This window comes from Galleria mellonella, unplaced genomic scaffold, assembly GCF_026898425.1.
Source record: "Galleria mellonella isolate WM207_F2 unplaced genomic scaffold, CSIRO_AGI_GalMel_v1 utg33, whole genome shotgun sequence".
NCBI classification, from domain to species: domain Eukaryota; kingdom Metazoa; phylum Arthropoda; class Insecta; order Lepidoptera; family Pyralidae; genus Galleria; species Galleria mellonella.
The window spans coordinates 13,260,564-13,279,618 of NW_026442079.1; the positions used below are offsets into that span (position 1 = coordinate 13,260,564).

Sequence of the window (19,055 nt, forward strand, 5' to 3'; positions counted from 1 at the left end):
TAATTCCGTTAGTTGCAAATATATTAGTAGTAAATATTTTATCAACAAAAGTAGGCGACATCTATGGTCTATGATTTTAAACTTTGAGTTGATCCAATCGATTATGGTTGATAATCTTCAACAAAGCTTCTTTAATCATTCCATAGGTAGCACCACTATGGAAGAAATGAAGAGATTGTTTTACTAATGGAAGTACTTAATAGTGACTATAAAGTAGTTCATCGAGTAAGAAAAACAAAATCGCATCATCTAACTTATATATTACCGCGTTGTGGATGATGATGATGAACTCTATGTAATGCAGCTGGGCAGTTGTTTAACTAAATTGCTAACGCTAAGCGTTACTATTGGGTCAATTATAATGAGTCTTTCATACAATAGCTGAATTAAAAAAAAATATCTATTCATGTAGGTCTATTCCAGACTCATATGATATGTCAAATCTAGCCAAATAGCTGGATATTTAGCCGGCTATTGTACCATAATAAAACGGATAGTTAATTTGTTATAATTTCGGCTAATTATTCATCGCTAATAATAATTTAAATAACTTCATTGACCAAAAGAAAATATCGTGCAAAAAGCGGAGACTTAATTGTAGTAGCATTCTTTGCCAGTCAATCTCTGGGATAAACAGAGAATCACTTTTAGATGCGATTTCGCCTCAGGGATTTTTATTTGGTTCAAATTCAATGACAAAATCACGCATTTGTTTTTGTTTGCTTGTTATGTTTTGGATGTACGTTATATTGACAATTTTATGAATAGACTAGTATTTACCCGCTACTTTGTCCGCGAGACCAAAATAAATTGATTTATCACGACAAGAAGTAGTACTTGAGTTCAACATTTGTGCCCTGCCTTATGAAGTTTAAGAGATGCCATGGGAGCTAGACCCTTCGCAGCATGCCACACTTTATATTCAAAAAATTCTGGCTCCACTCTTATTTTCATTGATGAATCTTGTAAACCTGAAATAATGGATTATTTAAATTATATGATTAGCTAACAATGCTGGTTCTATCATATGGTTAGATGGTGGTCGAGAACAATTTATGTTGTGAAATCTATTATGGAGACCTATAAACTTACTCGTAGAAGGAGGGCGTGGATAAATCCAGACTTCTATTGGCTAAAACCCCGCGTAGTATCTTATTGAACGCGATACTTCATTATTTGTGGGCTTCAGATATTTCAAAGCTGTTACTACGGTCCTGGTCCAAAAGATTTTCGCTTGTTCTCTTTTCGGCCCATTGCAATACTTTTGTAATATAATATTTTTTGACTTATAAAATATTGGAATATGTTTCAGTATCTGTAATATATTTTAATGATATATTTAAAATAGAAAATTAATATCTCTATATAGTCTCGATTGTGATGGACTCGATTTGAAATTGAGATAAAGGGTTTTTATCTGGATCTCATCTCAGTCATTATCCGTCTATTGCTGAACATAGGCCTCCCCCATAGACGGCCATATGGAATGGTCCTGAGCCACTAATACTACACTGTAATAAGGCGATATGTGAGACGTACCTTTTTGATTTCTTTTTGAATGCGTTCCATTGTCAAATTGTCGTCATATACCTATAGTGCACTACAATAAGAGGATGTGAGCGATGCACCTTTTTAATTTCTTTTGTATAGGTTCTATTGTAATTTTGACGTCATATACCTATAGTGCACTACAATAAGACGATGTAAGCGACACACCTTTTTAATTCCTTTTGTATAGGTTCTATTATAATTTTGACATATACCTATAGTGCACTACAATAAGACGATGTGAGCGACGCACCTTTTTAATTCCTTTTGTATAGGTTCTATTATAATTTTGACATCTTATACCTATAGTGCACTACAATAAGACGATGTGAGCAACACACCTTTTTAGTTTCTTATTGATAGGTTCTGTTGTAATTTTGACATCATATACCTATAGTGCACTACAATAAGACGATGTGAGCAACACACCTTTTTAGTTTCTTATTGATAGGTTCTGTTGTAATTTTGACATCATATACCTATAGTGCACTACAATAAGACGATGTGAGCGACACACCTTTTTAATTCCTTTTGTATAGGTTCTATTATAATTTTGACATATACCTATAGTGCACTACAATAAGACGATGTGAGCGACGCACCTTTTTAATTCCTTTTGTATAGGTTCTATTATAATTTTGACATCTTATACCTATAGTGCACTACAATAAGACGATGTGAGCGACACACCTTTTTAATTTATTTTGTATAGGTTTTATTATAATTTTGACATCTTATACCTATAGTGCACTACAAAAAGACGATGTAAGCGACACACCTTTTTAATTCCTTTTGTATAGGTTCTATTATAATTTTGACATATACCTATAGTGCACTACAATAAGACGATGTGAGCGACGCACCTTTTTAATTCCTTTTGTATAGGTTCTATTATAATTTTGACATCTTATACCTATAGTGCACTACAATAAGACGATGTGAGCAACACACCTTTTTAGTTTCTTATTGATAGGTTCTGTTGTAATTTTGACATCATATACCTATAGTGCACTACAATAAGAGGATGTGAGCGACACACCTTTTTAATTCCTTTTGTATAGGTTTTATTGTAATTTTGACATCTTATACCTATAGTGCACTACAAAAAGACGATGTAAGCGACACACCTTTTTAATTCCTTTTGTATAGGTTCTATTATAATTTTGACATATACCTATAGTGCACTACAATAAGACGATGTGAGCGACGCACCTTTTTAATTCCTTTTGTATAGGTTCTATTATAATTTTGACATCTTATACCTATAGTGCACTACAATAAGACGATGTGAGCAACACACCTTTTTAGTTTCTTATTGATAGGTTCTGTTGTAATTTTGACATCTTATACCTATAGTGCACTACAATAAGACGATGTGAGCAACACACCTTTTTAGTTTCTTATTGATAGGTTCTGTTGTAATTTTGACATCATATACCTATAGTGCACTACAATAAGACGACGTGAGCGACACACCTTTTTAATTCCTTTTGTATAGGTTCTATTATAATTTTGACATATACCTATAGTGCACTACAATAAGACGATGTGAGCGACGCACCTTTTTAATTCCTTTTGTATAGGTTCTATTATAATTTTGACATCTTATACCTATAGTGCACTACAGTAAGACGATGTGAACGACGCACCTTTTTAATTTATTTTGTATAGGTTTTATTATAATTTTGACATATACCTATAGTGCACTACAATAAGACGATGTGAGCGACACACCTTTTTAATTCCTTTTGTATAGGTTCTATTATAATTTTGACATATACCTATAGTGCACTACAATAAGACGATGTGAGCGACGCACCTTTTTAATTTATTTTGTATAGGTTCTATTATAATTTTGACATATACCTATAGTGCACTACAATAAGACGATGTGAGCGACGCACCTTTTTAATTCCTTTTGTATAGTTTCTATTATAATTTTGACATCTTATACCTATAGTGCACTACAATAAGACGATGTGAGCGACGCACCTTTTTAATTCCTTTTGTATAGGTTCTATTATAATTTTGACATCTTATACCTATAGTGCACTACAATAAGACGATGTGAGCGACACACCTTTTTAATTTATTTTGTATAGGTTTTATTGTAATTTTGACATATACCTATAGTGCACTACAATAAGACGATGTGAGCGACGCACCTTTTTGATTTCTTTTTTTATATTTTAAAACGTTTAGTTTGATATCATTCCGTAATTTATTTCGTTCGTTCTTTTGTTTTATATGATTATGTATATTTTATAATTATATTTACTTAAAATCTGGTGTGTATGCTTCATATTGATACGCTGTTTAAAAGTGGTCTATTTCATTGTTTTCTTACTTATTTATTAACTATTCCACGCGTACAAATTAGCGGGGAAAAAGTCGATGGAAAAATAAAAAAAAAAGATGTTTTAATTTTTTTTATGTAGAATTCTTTTGTATGAAAATGAGAATATTAAGCATTAGATTCTATTGCAGAGCGTCTCATCGAGGTTATTGGTTAATCCAAGAGCTGGTAGTTGCTTTGCGCCAAAATTAAAGTAACTAACTTTATTTTTGTGCAGAGATGTAATGAATAATATCTTGGATAATTCTAAATTGACAGAGAATTTGATATAATACAGCAGAGTTCGTTCATACAGTTATTATTTTTTAATTAGCTTTTGTTTGATTATTGGCTATATTATATTTATATTTTGTTATTAAAGCCTAACTGCGGTTACCATTTCGCTTACCAAGCGTGATAATTATGGGCAAAACCCCCTGAGGGGAGACTTATGTTCATCAGTGGACAGTTAAAGGCTGATATAATGATAACGATGATGTTATTATAAAATGTTATAATAATGAACTGACAGACGATTATATGATACCGCAAAACTCGTCCAATAGATTACACTTAGTTACAAAGCTTTTTCCACAAAGTACCTTATTGTAGGCATTTGTAATTAAATTTATTCAGTAAAATAATATGATCTATGCAATCAAATGGCATGGATGAATCGTAAAGAACCCAGAGCGCAATCATTTTGTTTTCCCAAGTATCAAATATTGCATTGTGTGGTTGGTAAAGATAGCTTCGGATGTAGAGGAGCTTAAACAATCCCTAGTAACTATTGGTATATTTGGAAAAAAGACACTAAGGTATCTGCGATTTCATTATCCAAATAGATTTTATTATATTATCTGATTTAGGTACACTCGTTTGGAAATTTGTCTAGCCTGACTCCATGTATTTATAACAGTAATTAAAGGAGGGCTTCTGCATTAGGTGCGTTTCTTGCTCGATTTTTACTTTGATGATCAGCATTAGATATTGATTCAAATATTGTTAATGAAATACTTTTACTTCATTAGTTTTAGTTGTCATTGATGTCGTTTTCTATCTTCTATCTATTATTGTTTACCCTGTGCATTGTATCTGTAACAGTCTCAGTGTCGCTAGCTAGATCAGTTGTTATTTTTATTATTATAGATTTAAATTAATGGGTAATTATTGGTAGGAAATGATATTCTATAAACATTGACAAAGTCGTAAACGAAAAAATATTTTTACAATACCACATGGCCTCTCGAAACTCTTTGTACATCCTTATTGTAGTTTATATAACATATATAAACTAAATCTTAAACCTACGAGATCAGAGCACTACATTCAACACAATCCATTATTTCTGACATCAACGTTGACAACTTTTTATATGCGTTATGGTGTTAAATCCTCTTATGAATGTTTCATAGTGGTGCTGTCCGTATTTCTATTGGTTAACGTTAAAATTTTATATTACTGGTTTAACGGTAAAGTGAGTATTACGAACGTATTTCAATAAATTATTTGGCGGCAAAACAGCAGCTTCGTGCTGCCCTTAAATTGCAAAAATGACCCTGTGGCAATCTGGCATGGGTCACAATTCTAAGAATCCATGGTTGGGCAAATTTATGGGGTTGGTGCATGATCGGAGGCGGGAACAAAGTTCAGCAGAATCGACAGACAAGAATCAAGACAGGTGAGTGATGTTTTAGTTACTTAGATTATAAAAGTTGAACAAAAATCTCATTACGTTAGTCTCGTATTGTATATAAGGAAATTTTATGTTCATTGTCGTGTTTGATCTTCGGAGATATATCAATGTAAATTTTGCTATAAGATATTACGTGTAGGTTGGAAATTATTGGTTTTTATGTACACAAAGTTCTTAAATCAATCCAATAGGTTATAAAATTCAATATCAATATCTAGACATTAGTAAAACGGGTCATTAATAAAAGGAAATTAGAAACAAATTTCTCAGTCAGAAAAGTTTTCGATAATGTATTTATGGTTCATTTTGAGAATTGGAGTTGTCTTTGTTATAGTATAAATTTTGCATGGATATTAATTATATATCCACACTCGAGTCTATTATGCGGATTGGAATCTGTAACAGAATCTATTTTGGGTAAAGACAGACATTGTATTTATTTATTGATAATTTGGATCGTTAACAACTTGTAATTTAAGCCTCTTAATTATGGATGGCTTTAAAACATTCTTAAAGTCTTGATTGATGGGACTGCGAAGTTGTTGAATCAAATAGACTTTATTTATTCGATTAAATAGCAAAATAAATTCACCGTACACATTTTTATTTGACAGGTAAGTGACTTCATTATGGATTGTGGAACAATCTCAGTTATCAAAGGTAGGTAGTTCGATTCAGAAACTAACAGCACTTGCTCGAACCGGGATACTGTAAATATGCATTCTTGTTTATTTTTGTATACTATTCTGTATATTGGGTATAGAGAACATCCATAAATTTTTATTTCGTGTTCTATACTGTATCTCGTTACTGGATTAGGGTGAAATGCCATTTACATGAATAGTCCGTTTCCGACTTTTTGTCTTATGTTTTGTTCACAGCTTTTTGCATAGACTTCAATGAAGCGAATGTTACTAGTCCAATGATATTTAATGAAGCGTGCTGGCTATTTTAACTAGCATGAATTATAATCCTAGTCATTGATAAATATGACGTCTAAAGAGGATACTGTTCGATTATCAGAATCAATATTTGTATGTACATCGTGTCTGAAATTTAGTGTGATCATACAAGAGATCATTAAATTAAATTGAATATAACAAGTATTGAATAACAAAAAAAAATATTTTACACTCACCATTGTCAACTTCATCCATAATGTATACGATAAATTTATTTTTAATTTACGTTAATCACCAGTAACAAAAGTTATTAACGGATTAATAGTATTTTTCTAATAAAAGGGATCTTACTGGATAGTATTAATATCCTTTCTCCTAGTAGCCTCTCGATTTTTTCTATCTTACCCTGTTTCGTTGTTAGGAACAGTTTTTACAAAATCATTTTTGTTGTTGTTATTCAAGGTTGTTATCCACTACGATTAACCGTGTATATAAATCTTTTATCCTTATCTCCTCTTGCGTGTTTCGGCTGTCAAGATGAGCTTCCATAACTATATTTTAGTATTAAGTAAAATTACAGGGTTCGTAGGCAGTTTAGCACCTTGTGAACGGCAATGCACGTAGATAAGTGTTATAGATAAATTATTTCTTCACCAAACACGTAATCAAAGTTAGAAAAATAATACGAATAAACGTGCAGATAGCTTTGTGTGCCGCAACACTGAAAAGGCAATCGCCATAGCATATAGCTGCAGAGTTTCCGCAGCGCTTGTTACTGTTGGCACCTGTTCATGTACTGTACGTAGAAAGTTCAAATCTCAGGCTACCTTATCTTGATACCATATCACAGTACTTTCACTGATATCTGTGGTGTATATAGGGACCAGTTTCCACTATCCATCAGGTGATTAGCTTGTTTGCCAAGTACTACAAGTAGTGGTATAAAAGAAATCATATTAAACATATATATTCATATAGTTATGCTACGATTTATATATTATTAATAGAAATCCAAATTAAGCTTCTCTGACCACTTGACGGTCTGTGTCACTTGAATATTCAACTACATCTATACAACGTCTGATAAAATTGAGGTATTTTCAGCGTTTCATAATATTCTACTAATAGATACTACAGTAAAGATGTCGACTGTGATTAAAATTCGCAATGGTTTATGTTTCTTGTTTCTTGAATCCAAACTAATATATCCAATAATCTTGCAATAGTAGTTTACGAAAACTTCATGAAGTTTTAATGTCATTTTTATCTGTTTGGAAATAGGACATTTGTTGTATGTGACAGTATTGCTTGTGTTATTTCTCACTTTTATTAGAAGGGTGATATATAGAATTCAAAATGAAAAAAAAAAATATGAAAAAGGTGTGCAATTTGTGGCTGTCAGTACGACAGTAACATGGCGCCCCGTGGTGTGTGCACCCATTCATGAGCTATTGAAGTTTTTACGAGAGAACAGAATTCCACTGGGCACCTCCTGTTTCTAAGGCACCGCCATTAAGGCAGTGTCATTAAGCCTTTTCACGGGCAACAGCGTTGCAGGTGGTGCGAGGACTAGTGTTTGACGGTATTAATGATTCCGCGCGAGGTTTATAACAAGGGTCAAATATAGAATTCAAAATAAAAAGAAATATAAAAAAGTTGTGCAATTGTCGGCTACAAATATGTTAACAGTAGCTCGTCTTAGTTTCTTTCCGGTGGTAAATTCTAAACAACTCTCTACCTCTTTACCCGCAAGGTCCGTGTCAAATTTCATTGTCGCTAGTGAAGGAAAAGATTCTGTAATATTGAGTGGTATTTTATATATTAGCTTTTGAGTTTAGTCAATTTTTCTCGTATTATTGAATCATTGATTATTCTGTTATGAGTATTAAATAAATGGTATGTAATATATTTATAAAGATAGCACAGATTGTTTGTGATCCCGACGCAGTTGATATATGGATAAAATTTCCAATTTATAATGTTTATATATCTAACAATAGATAGATTTTCTCCTAAATTTCATAAATCATACGACAGGGTTTCCTGGATATATTATATAATTGTAAGAAATTCGTTTTAAAAAAAAAATTTTTTTTTGGACACAATCATCACTTTAACTAACGTCTGACATTGACCCAAACGCCGTGACCAACGTTTGCAAATTTTAAAAACAATTAAAAATTAACTCATTATTGTTTACAGTAACCGGATTCATTATACAACCGTCATTATAAACCGGCGTTAATTGACTGGTCATAAAGATGAGGGCTTTGTTCATAATTACGCAAATGTTAAAAAAACCGTCCGCACCAAAAATAAAACAAGCGGTGGCGGCTGTGAACACAGACAAGCCGAGAGACGCGGCATTAAACTCCCGGAATACTTGGCGTACTCACTGAAAATATTCTAAGAAAACGTGTGAACGAGCGCGCTTGATAACGCCATAACGTTGCGCTAGGAAAAATATCGCGTATATACAATATAATACGGTAAACAACATAACCGAGTATATCGCGCCCTGTGACAATTGTGATCACCTGTGTTGATGATGTGAACGTGTTAGATGGTGTTCACCGCCTTAAACGGTGTTTGTGTTGTCTCAGTGCTTATTGTTGTACAGTCAACCACTGAATTAATGTTCGCGGGTGGGGGCGCAGGATTTCAAAAGCAATCGAAACCTCCCTGGGAGAATGTAAATGCTAACACCAACACTGAAGTCACGCCGAGCTGGTGAGTTTATGTTACCAACACAACACGCACCGAAAAAACTTCACGTCTGGAAAAATACGAGTATAATTATATTTCTTGCAGTAGACAAGTTTAATCTCAAATCACGGTAGTGGGACTTGTTGTGTGTAGTTGTTTATATATAATGTAATTGCCTCTTTCTTGTGCGGTGTTTATAATTTTTTATTTTGCTATATTTCGCATCGATACCTCGATTTATCTAATCGATGTATTAACACTTCCTTAATGTTTTTGAGAATCTAATTATGTTCGTAGCACGAAGGAAGTCAAGGCCTCTTTTAAACATTTTATTTCGTACATATCTGCAACTGGGTTCCATAAAATTGATTAAACACCGTTGTTAGAAAAAGAAAAAAAAAATAATAAAATAACGCGTCATTAATAAAGTGTGAAGTACTCATTGAAAGATTTAAATTTCATTAATGGTTTACTACACTGGTTTTAACTATATGCGCCATAATGAAGATGTTTGTGTTAAATATCTGATCTTAAACAATTAATGTATTTATCTTATTAAGGCAAATCAAGAGAATGCACACTGCGAACATAATAGTCCACCGACGTGACATATTCCCATGTTATATCTTCGTACTTTACATTGTTTTGTAAATAATCGAAAGCCAAATTTTGATCACTGGATACTGTATCATTTGGTAACCTAAAAAATTTGGTAGAATATTAATAATACCTCGTGGTTATTTATAAATATTATTTAGTACTATTACTAAATTGATTTTCTTTGATTTCATTTTGGTGCCTCTATGTCAGTTAATGTAGCATTTTTAGACAGTTTTTTCCGAGTCAATCTTTTTTTTTTGCTTCCCTAATTACTTTGTTTAAAATTCTTACATAGTTTTATCTATTTTCGATTTAACGTACCATCTTCAGAGTCGTTACATACTGCAGGTTACTTTCTTCTCTTGTTTCCTCAAGAGATGGCATTGGTGCTAGACCCTTCGCTGCATGCCACACTTTAGATAAAAAAAAATCTAGCTCCACTTTTATTTCCATTGTCGTCTTGTAAATCTGAAAAAAATGGATTATTTAAGTTATATGATTAGTTAATAATGCTGGTTCTACTATATAGTTAGACGGTGGTCGTGAACAATTTATAAGAAAATATGGTACAAAAGGCGGTTTTAATGCTAGTAGCATTCTCTTTCGGTCAACTTTTGGAATGTTCATCCCAAAAGTGAATCCCTTTAGATGCAACTCCGCCTCAGGAATATTTGTTTTGTTCAAATTAAATGACGAAACGACGCATTTGTTTTTGTTTGCTTGTTATGTTTACAATGTGAGTTAATAATACCTCGTGGAATATTAAGTTCACTTTTCATAAAATAATTGGTTCACCTTTTCTAATGTTTTTGATTTCTTGCTAAATTACACTTATGTTGTGCATCTGCTAGTGTTTTTTGTGTTTCGGAGACAATTATCCATTGAAAAAAATTGTCTGCTGTAATATATAGTGATCTCCCATAAACTAAACTTCAACTACAATGGAATGTCGACTAGAAAATATTTTCAAAAGACTTGCTCCATTGCTTTTATTATATTTATATATGTAACTGGGTTCGGAAATTGAAACATCTTCCATTCAATAGTCTACTGATATCCAGACGTCCTGCAATGCCAAACATTATATTAGAAACGAGTCTTAAAATATTAAATGCATAAATTATAAAAGGTTAGTTTAAATTAAATTACTATGTATTTGCTTTTTCCTTCAAAATGTTCAGTTTTTGAAATATTCAGAACTAAAATACCTGCTGAATTAAATTGTTAACATAGCACCATAAATAATGTAATGAAAACAAATGTATGAAACGGACACAGGTTCAATCGATCTTTCACACAAACGAGACTTGAAAAAACAAATGTGAGGATTTATACTAGACTAGCTGTTATCTACGGTTTCACCGCTGTTTATAAATTAAATTTTGTAAAACGTTGAATGTCGGCCACTCGGTGATGTTGTCTTCAAATATTAGGATGGAAATTTCGGGAAGAAGTATACCATCATTGATATGTGTATCGTTCGATTGGACACTCGTAAAGTTTAGTCCGCATTTAGGAACTCGGTGGACATCAATAACTTTTTGTAGCGCCACCCTTGTCGTGTAATACTTCGTCAAACATGCTCCGATACTCCTCATCTAAAGATTTCTCTCCATGATCATCTCCGCTTTCATCATCCTTCATCTTAATTAAGCTCGGCCGTTCATACGTGCCCATAAATTTTTCGAGGTCTACTTTGTGTAATGTATTCGTTGATTTCGTAATCTTACTTTCTTTCGCGTACGAATAATATAGATCCTCGTAATGCGTCTCTTTATCACGATGCATCGCGTCTTTTTAATCGATTGTATTCCTCTGTCATGATTATTGTATATGGATTGTAGTAAATGAAATCCAATGCATGGTGTTCTGATCCGGATCGTTATGGTCCACAATGTTTGTTGGAGGAATATTGAAAAAAAAAAACAAGATATGGGAATATAGGGATGGCGTTTATTGTCGAAGTGAACAGAAGAATATTAGAATCGTAACAAAATAATAACATGTGTAAAATTCGAATAATTCGATTTTTATTATTCTAAATAGGCACATTTGTGAATGATCGCAAACAGTATAATAAAAGGTGTTTGTTATTTACCATTTGTTTATATAACATGTTGTTTATAACAAAATATTATTTTGATAGCCCAATTCAAAGTGTGTAAAGTTTTTCTAGTATTGGTGTGCTTTACATATTGTAATCTGCAGTGCGGTATCCCCTTTATACGGCAGTCCACTATTCATGTTTTATTCAATTGTCTTTCCCTGATTAAAAATTTTAAAAACCTTTCGCAAATTTATAGTAAAGTTTTGATTCAAGAATCTTTTTGAATTAAATAATAATTATAATTTTATTTGTCTTTTAAACGAGTTTACCATTTTCTAAAATTAACAATTTATTTTTGATTAACGAAATAGAAGTTGCAGTTAACCTACTCCTTCTATTACTATTAGTCTGCTGTATTCCTAATGCATTAATATTTTTTTTTTTAATAAATTTGCCGACGACTTTGGATGCATTAGTTCTATGATATAACACGGAATATAAAATGAACGACCATAAATGACAACTTATAACATCATTATCCATGATTAACACATTATAAGTAAAAAAAAAAATAATAAAAAAAACTAAAATTCATGAGTACAAACTAAACATTACACGTATCAAAAAAGATAATTTAAATCATCACAAAACAGTCAAAGTTAAAAAAATGGTTATATTATTTTTACATTTTGTAGTTTCGAGTCGTAGGAGTCGTAAGTTCGAATCTATATCGGCTTTGAGGATATTCAATTTTTATTTTATTATAGATAGCATTGCATGCGAAACGCCATCTATAATAATTAATATATAGTGTCCGAAGCAACTGAAAGAATTTTCCAGTAGCGCCATCTCTATTGTTTGTGAAAGCTTTGTACTGCGTAGTATATGAATTTCAGCGCCATCTTACGGAGGGTAGGAATAACTTGAATTATTTCAGTTTTTCAAGTTGTCATATAATACTTTTGCAGCGACATCTTTTAGTTCATGAAAGTAGTATTTATAATATAAAGCTTTACCTTCCTGATACATTATTTTAATACGTGTCCTTTCTATCACATGAAGGTACCCATGAGGGTTGTAAATTTAACCAATGCCCTAATTTAATAAATTTTCGATAGATGGCAGTCTTCTACCATTGAAAACAAAGCGGAATTCTTATTAAAAGATTCTTGTTCAAGTCTGGTTCAAATGAAAAAGCTTGAAACAATTAGCATTTAACAAGTGAAATCACTGTACAACTCTACATCAATGCTGTTTATATACTTGCTGTTTTAAAAGATGTTTCGAAATATGTAGAATATCTATCTATGTATATTCACGTCAAGTCCTTTGCAAAATAAGTAGAGATGTAACCGTATGCCAAAAAAAGAAAAAAAAATGGCTGTGGAACATCTCTAAAAGCATTGGGATTCTTAGTGTCCAAATCTTTAGCGACGTACGGTTCCTTGGCTCGAAGATAAGGTGAAGCTGACATCCAAAACAACTTTAAGTTCCTGACAATTAATGACGTGTTGAGGAGTAGTACTGCTTTCTGAAGTGGAACCACGAGCTAACCGCTAGGGGAGACGCAATTCTGACATATCAATATGACTTATTGTTTTCTGCGTCAGACTGCCCATCAATACGGTAAATGGCATCACTTTTATAGAGTCACGAAAGGAAGACCTGTCTTTCCATCTCACCTATCATTATTTACTGGTTCACAATAAGTCACTGTTGTCATATTTTTGTTTCGTTTTTTTTTTTTGCATTTATGTATTTAGTTTTATAATTATATTACTTTTTCAAGTCGCCGTATTTCCATACCAGGCAGTCTTTTCAACCAGAGTAACCTTGTGAAGTAAATGTTGGTACTTTCAGAGGTTTTAGATTTTCGACTTGATTAATCCAGACTAAATTTGTAAGAAGTGTGCTTGACGGTCCTGGTAACGGCGCTCCTAGTATGTGGTACATTTGTTTTTGTATCTAAAATTGTTTAAGATTTTGTTTAAAACATTTCTAAAACAAAAACAATTTGAGTGTCATATAAAAACTATTACGGTATTGCACCTTGAAAGTGGGCATGAAATTGTCCTTTACAATATGCGTTGCGCCGAACGAAGTCCTTTGAGAATAACTGTTATCAGATTAATATATTGAATTTTTTCAGTGTGAGTTATAAATATTAATTGAACTCCGTTTTATAACTTATCGTATTGGCCGTTGTACGTGAAAATCCGCGAAAACTTTTTTTTTTTATTTAAATTGTTATTATAAAACACAACTATATTATAAAAAACATACGCTCCTGACAATTAATGACGTCTTGAGTAGTTCTACCTTTTGAAGTGGAACCACGAGCTAACCGCTAGGAGAGACACAATTCTGACATATTGTTTTCTGTGTCAGACTGCCCATCAATACGGTAAATGGTATATCACTTTTACAAAGTTAAGAAAAACAACGGACGAATGGCCCAGGTTTTTCAACTCTACTCGCGAACTGATGTGCACTTGTTTAATTCCGCTACCATTAGTATGTGTGCCACTGCCAGCACTTGTAGATTATTATTATTAGAAATTATATGACCTTCCATATTAGTTATCCATCTCTGATCGTTATTCTGTCCATGCAAGTGTTTCTACTTTACAGGCAATTTATTAGATTCCAGCAGTGATGCCTAGCCTAGTGTTGTCCTTTTGGGGCCCAGACTGCGAATGACTCATTATCGGTCGCATTGCAGGGGTATTGTTTTGGATCTTGCAATGAGTTATTACAATAATTTGTATGGCTTGATGCTGCATTACAACAACAACAACAGGGTCTTCTCTTTGCCCGCTAGATGATGTGTGGGCGGGCGAGGTAGAGGCCTCGGGGCGTACTGCTTCATCCCGGCTTCTACTCCGGAGGCGACTACCTCCGGGTCCCTGGATTTGCAGCCGGGTATGCACTGCTGGTCTGTGTATTTTTGGTGCCTGTAAGATGTTTTATTGACTAACAAATTCCATTACATTTCCAAGACACCGTGATTTCAAACCAGCCTACAGTCCGTTTGACTACAGTAGCCTTGTGAACTATTTCAGGGTACTTTCAGAGTCTCCTTTTTTCTCTTCACAAGATTGTCGATATATAGGACAATTGTTATTATTGTTCTGTTACTTGGACGCTTGGAAGTTCGGATGTCGTAAAAACTTCGCAAAGATTTTTTTTTTGTTTAAATTGTTATTATAAAACAACTATATTATAAAAACATACGCTCCTGACAATTAATGACGTGTTGAGTAGTTCTACCTTCGGAAGTGGAACCACGAGCTAACCGCTAGGGGAGACGCAATTCTGACATATCAATATGACTTATTGTTTTCTGCGTCAGACTGCCCATCATTACGGTAAATGGTATCACTTTTACAAAGTCACAAAAGGAATGTCATATTTGTTTATTGTCAATTATTTATAGTGCTTTTAGAACATTTATTTGTAAGAAAACTTAAAAAGACCATCTAAAAATAATTATGGTATTATATCCTGAAAGTGTTCATGAAATTGTCCTTTACAATGATTTTGAAACGACGTGCAGCATAATATATGATCAAAGGAACTTCCAAGTGAAGTTCGAACATTATTATATGAGTCACTTCATTCGAAGATACAATTTACCATTTAGTCCCCCCTCCATTCGTTAGTTACCACGCACGTCTTTAGTTTTTTTATGTCGGTGGTAAGGTTTCCTTATAAGCCCACCTAGATGTTTCTTCATTCTTTTAGAGATACAATAGATTTTTTGCAAAATATATTTGGGTTTCAGGAGTGGGTGGGAGTATATTATCTTCGAATGAAGCGACTCATATAATAATGATCGAACTTCACTTGAAAGTTCGTTTGATCATATATTAAATTTCGTCGCTTCATTCTTCAGATACAATTTACCATGTAGATGTTAAAGAGATAGAGTTTTGCAAATAATCGGATAATTTCAAATAAATAACAACTAGGTATTTTATTTTTTGATAATTATATTTATATTAAAGGAATAGTAAATTCAACAAAAAATAGGTAACTTCTATATAATAATTTTCTAAATGAATAAATTATACATTTTTTAAACATACAGAACTTGCAAATTAATTTTCATTAATTATATTATGTTTATAAAATTTTGCAAAAGTTTGGGACTGATTCGATCAACCTGCTATTTTTCTTATTGTGTCAATACAAACACCCGCAGAGCTAGCGGAAGAAGTTGAAGCGTGTCGCATACTGTGTGTCGTGAATATTGATATATCTACACCACTTTCTGATAAAACTGTTTTGATCCATCGGCTGATTGTTTGTGCCGTGGCAAGTCTATTGGGTTTTTTAATTGTTAAGTTTAACCTTGCCTCACGTATGCCTCTTAATCTATCCGTGATTGATACGTAGTCTAAAAGTACTGTAGCAGGGCAGATTCTTTTTTTTTTTCTGTAAAATAAGGAAGAAAGAGAACTGGCTGTTTTCTTCCAAGGGCTGAGGTTTTTATTAAATCAGTGATGATAATCTTTATCCCATCGTTAGAAAATTTTAAATTGTCTAATTTTATACGAGAAAGAGTCTGATCTCTTTGTGCTGATGCAAGAATGAAAACATGATGCAAGAAGAATAACTAATTTTTTAGTTAACTGCTTTAGCTCAATATTTTTATTTGGATACCATTCTGAAATATGGTTAAGGACTAACTGTAGATTCCATGTGTAATTATAATTAGGTTTACTAGGTTTTAGTTTATGGGTTCCTTTTAAGAGACGCTTAATACTTTTATCAGATCCAATGTTATTGCCTAACAATAAATATAGTGCGGATCTATGTGAATTCAGAGATCCATATGAAGCCAAATGAAGGAAATAACTCGTTCTACCATACTTTCAAATGTATTAAAATTATGACTTTGACAAAAATCCCACCAAAGTTTATATGACACGCTATACTGTTTTTTCGTATTATCGGAATGTAGTGAAGATTCACCGCCTCGGATGGAATGCTTCGCATGAGAAATGCTTTCCAGAGAGTATCGCTGCAGCCAGTGTAAGATGTTTGTGTAGTGGGTGGCAATAATTCCTGAAAGGTGTTTGAAATAAATCAACACTAGGTTAAAAAAATATAATTTCGGACGAGATTATGTTTTTCAATAAAGGGAACCTGAATATTTTTGTGCAAACATTTTAATATAAGTGCGAATAGAGGGAAAGCATAAAAGAAAGTATTTTTCCAGTTAATAGTGAAAGCGTCGACGAAAGTTGCATCAGGGTCGGGAAACCAAGACACATATGTTCTACATTTGGCATTAGTGTGACAAGCAAATAAATCAATTTTTGGTTGACTTAATTTAAGAGTTATGATTTTAAATGCTTTATCTGAAATACTCCATTCTATATCTATATTTTTCTTTCTTAATTCCCTATCATTTGCCTCTTTTGGCTATCAGCTTTGAGGCTTTTATTTTCTCCTTAGATCACTACTAAATAAACTACTATATCTTTGGAATTTTGCTACAACTTACATAAATGATTTGTCTAAGGAAGGAGTTATAAACTTAATTCTAGTTTCAGTATTTTGATAATGCAAATTGCACAAAATACAGCATCTGTCATTTATATTTTTAATGGCGTCAACATTGTTTCCATTGTTCACCAATAGGTCTAAACCTCTGTTAACCGTCGATATACCTACCTCCAGTTGTTGTTGACAAAATGACATTTTCTTATCCCGAAATTTACTCGAATCTGGTATTGCAGCTAGAATCTCCGGATTAAGAAGTGGAGCTTGTAATAAGGTACAATTTTCTGGAATGAGGTATTTTTTAAAGAGCATCTCTTTATTTTCTTTGAGCATACCTTTTCTTAATAGTGGAAGCCACATTTTTGCAAGATTGTCATGAATCTTTTCTCCAAACTCGGGTATTTCATCCGTAATCTCACCCAAAGCTGTTAGGATATTTGGATCCAGAGCAGGGGCAAGTTGCTTTGTCATCATTTCACTGTTGTCGACAGTAAGGAGGTATGGAATATCTACCCCCTATTCATTTGGAGCTACTATTTGTGTGCTTAGCACAGAGTCAGAAGGAACTTAAACTTCTGTTTCTGTTCCTGAAATTTAAAATAATAACTATATGTAGCATGCTATAATATAGATAAGTTTACCTATATTATAAATATTATAAGGCCGAGTAAAAATCTTTCACTATTTTACTCGAAATATTAGAAATTATGTAACACTTAGGTCGTGATTAGAATCTGAATAATCAATTTGCGAACATCGTTTTCTTTTTTCTTCTAACTTCTTTATTTTTTTTTTCCGATAGTGCTCGATTTTTTCTTCTGAATTTCGTTTCAGCATTGTCGCCCAGAATATCTATATCATATATTTTAATAAGACGTCTGTGCAGTGCAATGCACGAAAATGGAATGAAGAAACATTTAGGTGGGGTTATAAGGAAACCTTACTTTAGGTTTTAGGAAACCTTAGGTTATAAAAAAAAAACTAAAGACGTACGTGGTGGCTAACGCGTGGAGGGGGGACTACATGGTAAATTGTATCTGAAGAATGAAGCGACGAAATATAATAAATTTTGTTATTGAATCTGTTTGTACTAAAAAAAACTTGTGTTTACTATGTGTTGCCTAAGATAAATTTAAAATAAATTTAAACTAGCGAAATAGTACGAGTGCATAATAGGCAGTAGTTACATCTACAGTGTCTACAGATGACTGCTAAGATTACATTCCTAGGAAATTAGGTGTAATTGTTTATTTTTCATACATTTTGGTAATAATTATACAATTATATGTGAATCATCTATTGAGTAAAAGTCAGTTCTTTTGTATATATTTATATATGTACAGACGAATAGCGACCGACCTCTGTGGCCTCACCGTGGCCTGCAGCCCCTGCAGTTTGCTGACGTCAGTTCGTCAAATCACTACTAAGCACGTGACATGCCAACTTAACTAAATAGAAAATGGCAAAGCGGGAGTCGGTTAATTGTTGTAAAGTTTCGTTTTTATATGACTACATTGGTAAATGTGTATAAGTCTGTATAATTGAATAACTGCAACACTAAGCATATTACACACACATTACCGACCGTCAATAATACCTATTATCAAAACGTGGACAATATTATTCAAACGCGTGAATCATTAAGTACCAACGAGAGTACAAATATTTTAATCGTCAAGCTTCTATAGAATTCTGTGAAAAATGGAATAC

The 19,055-nt window shown here is 32.8% G+C and overlaps 1 protein-coding gene and 1 pseudogene across 2 annotated transcripts in view; one reads left to right on the forward strand and one right to left on the reverse strand.

Annotated features, from left to right (window-relative positions):
• The first annotated feature begins 5,319 nt into the window (after positions 1-5,319).
• Positions 5,320-19,055, forward strand: part of LOC113520464 (potassium voltage-gated channel protein Shaker) — a 414,011-nt gene continuing 400,275 nt past the window's right edge. The window contains exon 1 of one of the 2 annotated variants that reach the window (XM_052896696.1): positions 5,320-5,564. In XM_052896696.1, coding sequence (XP_052752656.1) covers positions 5,437-5,564 — 128 coding nt within the window. In that variant the 5' untranslated portion in view covers positions 5,320-5,436. Of the gene's footprint in view, positions 5,565-8,871; positions 9,212-19,055 lie in introns of those variants that run through there. The other variant, XM_052896695.1, reaches the window with a different exon arrangement.
• On the reverse strand, positions 17,248-18,182 carry LOC128201037 (uncharacterized; annotated as a pseudogene).